Source organism: Lactuca sativa, chromosome 5 (assembly GCF_002870075.4).
Source record: "Lactuca sativa cultivar Salinas chromosome 5, Lsat_Salinas_v11, whole genome shotgun sequence".
In the NCBI taxonomy this organism is placed as follows: Eukaryota; Viridiplantae; Streptophyta; class Magnoliopsida; order Asterales; family Asteraceae; genus Lactuca; species Lactuca sativa.
The window spans coordinates 354,099,775-354,103,075 of NC_056627.2; the positions used below are offsets into that span (position 1 = coordinate 354,099,775).

Below are 3,301 nucleotides of genomic sequence, written 5' to 3' on the forward strand. Positions count from 1 at the left end.
TCATCTAGTATCTCCAGCTCGAACAAGAGAAATCTCTTGATTCAACCCTCTTCCTGGTTCAGTTTCACAAATACCAATTTCAGCTGCTACTCTTTCTTTTTGCATCTCTCGTATCATATTTTTTCTCTTACAAGACCCACAAACGACAGTAACCACAAAAGTTACTTGTTCAAAGAATTCGGCAGCATCATCATGTTTCTTTGCAACCACCACAACCACTAATTGAAGTTGGTGTGCAAAACAATGTATATAATGTGCAGAACTGTTTTCATTTAAAATCAAAGATTTCAAACTATTGAATGCGGCACTCATATTACTTGCTCCATCATAACCTTGCCCCTCACCTATATATTTAAAAAATAATAATACAAAAAAACTATAAGAAATAAAAATAAAACTAATATCGTATTAAAATTTAAAAGAATAAATATTTTATGATTTCTCACCCGAGCCATATTACAAGTTATTGCTAGAAAATACGGTATCGATGACGGATTTAAGAGTAAAAGAAAATGTATCCAACATGTGAACAACTCCAATAAATCTTTCCTTTACAATCTCAAGTCTATCAACATATCTCAAAACTATAACTATTTGTTCTTTTATGGGAACATCACTAGACTCATCAACTAAAATAGCAAACACATCTTTACCAATTTCATCACAAATAGACTTGATTACCTCTTTTGAAAAGCAATTGACAATATCTTTTTGAATCGTAGGAGAAGTCAACTTTTCATTTTTTTGGAGCATTTTCTAAAGTAACATTAAAAATATTCTCATTATCTTCTATAATCAAAGATAAGACTTCAATGAAAAGTTCCTTATTATTAGACTTTTCCGTCTCATGATGTCCACGAAATGGTAATGCATTTTTTAGTAAAAATCTACAACTACGGATGGTAGAACGTAATCGAATTTCATAATTACTTTTCTCAAGTTCTGTTTGCTTATGTAAGACCTCACAAATAGATTGATTTTTTCTCAATAGCAAATCACACTTTTCTTGGGCCTTATGGTGATAACTTTGAATATTACTCATATGTTTCCGGAATGAGCCTTTTTACTCCCATTGTCAAATCCTTCGGTTATAAATGCATCTCTTCCACCTTGTTACCCTACCATGTATCCAATCAAGTAGCAACAAAAACAATATGCTTTTTATTTTTTATTTTTTATGCTATACTCTAACCATGGAAAATCAGTAAAACATTGCACAACAAAATGTCTTGGCTTATTACTAGATAAGGTATATTCAAAACTATGCTCATTTGGTTGACAAGGCCCTTTAATCAAATATGCCCTCATTATTTCATCCATTTGATTAGGATTATAAGATGTAATCTTTGGCCTATGCCCCGGGTCCAAAGGAAAATCATTCAAATCAAAAGATTGTGTCACTTTTGAGTTTTGAGTAGGTTAATTAGATTGTGTTTCTTGTGGTTTTGGCACAGGTTGATTAGTTTGTGGAACTTGATTACTTTCATTAGCCCTACTTTTTTTTGGAAGTTCCTTCACCATTGTTGTCTCCAACATCTAAATGTCTTTTGAAAAAACTTTTAATAGCAACCTACAATCAAAATATATGAACTATAAACTTGATTTCATTTTTCAAGTTTTAACAACAGTCGACAAATAACAACCTACAATCAAATTATCAAGATACATCAACTATAAACCAGATTCCAAGTTGCAACAACAAATGAACAAATAACAATCTACAATCAAAATATATCAACTATAACTTGATTTCAAGTTTCAACAACAAATAATCATTAAATATTAACCCTAAGTTCATGATTTAACAAAGTTGATTGTTAATTTTTAATTTTTCAAACATAATGACAAAAAAATTGAATTTGAATTAATCTAAATACATAACAGGATTGAGTATGTTGGTTATACTAACTTGTTTCATTATGATGGAGGAGGAGGAGGTGGCCGGGATTCTCCCTCGACCACAGGCAAGTAGGCGACGAAAATTGAGACGACTAAGGGTTGTAATGTCGACGATCAGATGAATAACAGAAGATGAGTCGTCCGATCAACTGTTGACAATTGAGAAGTCGACAATTAGATTTACGTCTATTTTTTTTCATTTAACTATTGGGATTAATACCTATTTGTTTCAATAAACTAGTTGGTGTGGGCTTAAAAATTTTGGACCATTTGAGCTAGTTTATATTTTAGACCATTTAGAAATAACCTGAAATTTTTTAGAGTAGCCCAATTTTTTTTTTCCGATATAAAACTGCAACATAAAACGAATTTTTCGAAAAAATTAACACTACTAATTTTTTTTTGAGGGGTATCCTGGGATCTATAATGGATCCGCCTATGGGAAAAAGTCCCAAAAAATTTGTTAACAAAAAGGTTCCAATTACCGGATTAAAAATTCAAATCAACCCTTTTTACCTTTTTACCTGTAAACTATTATTTTACCCGATTACCTCCATAAAAGTCTCATTGTTTGGTCCAGTTGATGAAAAAGTCCTATTTTTTATTTAAACTATTTTACTGTTTTATTAAAATTCTGGAAATTTTTTGGTTAAAATTATGAATAGGAATAAACGTTATTAAACTCCATAAATTAAGGATTAAACACATTTATAACAAATTATTTGCGACAAAAAAATGACGTTAGCATCATTTTGAACACGTCATCGTCCATATAATCCATTTCTCATACAAATTTATATTACAAGTATGGAAAATCTCGAAAAAATTCATAGTATTTTATCCTAATTTACAAAAAAATCTCAAACTAAAATTTGTTTACGAAAAAGCATGAACTACCAGTAAAAATGACGATTTAACCATTTTTCCTGATTTACCGTTTTCGTTACTAACTTGGTTCCATTAAAGTCTCATTATTTTACCGTAATTTATGAATAGGTCTCAAATAAAAATTAAGTTATAATTTGGCCATTTTCTCCATGTAACATACATTTTACCGGTTTCATTGTTGACGTAGATGCATAGTCATTATTAAATGAGCTGATAAGATGGATATGTTGAGTTATATAATGTTATGTTTACCATAAAACTCGATATCTTGTTGTATTGTATATTTTTTAGAAGATAAAATGCATTCAACGAAGACTGTAATAATTATATAAACTAGCAACAATTTCGTCATTTTTTAAATTTATAGCAAATTTCAAATTGTTATTTAATCTTATGTAACCCAGTATATACATCTCTTTAGCTCATTTCCCGTCCTTTTCTTGGAAACACGCTTTTTACTAATTTCATTGTTGGCCAAGATACATAATCATAAATGAGCTGATGAGATGGATAT

At 30.0% G+C, this 3,301-nt stretch overlaps 1 protein-coding gene across 1 annotated transcript; it reads right to left on the reverse strand.

Moving 5' to 3' along the window:
• Positions 1 to 753, reverse strand: LOC111903566 (uncharacterized). The gene is made up of 2 exons (XM_023899336.1): positions 461 to 753; positions 1 to 262 (listed from the first exon to the last, which is right to left on the reverse strand). Exons 1-2 carry the CDS (start codon positions 751 to 753, stop codon positions 1 to 3), a joined length of 555 nt encoding a protein of 184 aa, XP_023755104.1.
• Between the last annotated feature and the right edge of the window lie 2,548 nt (positions 754 to 3,301).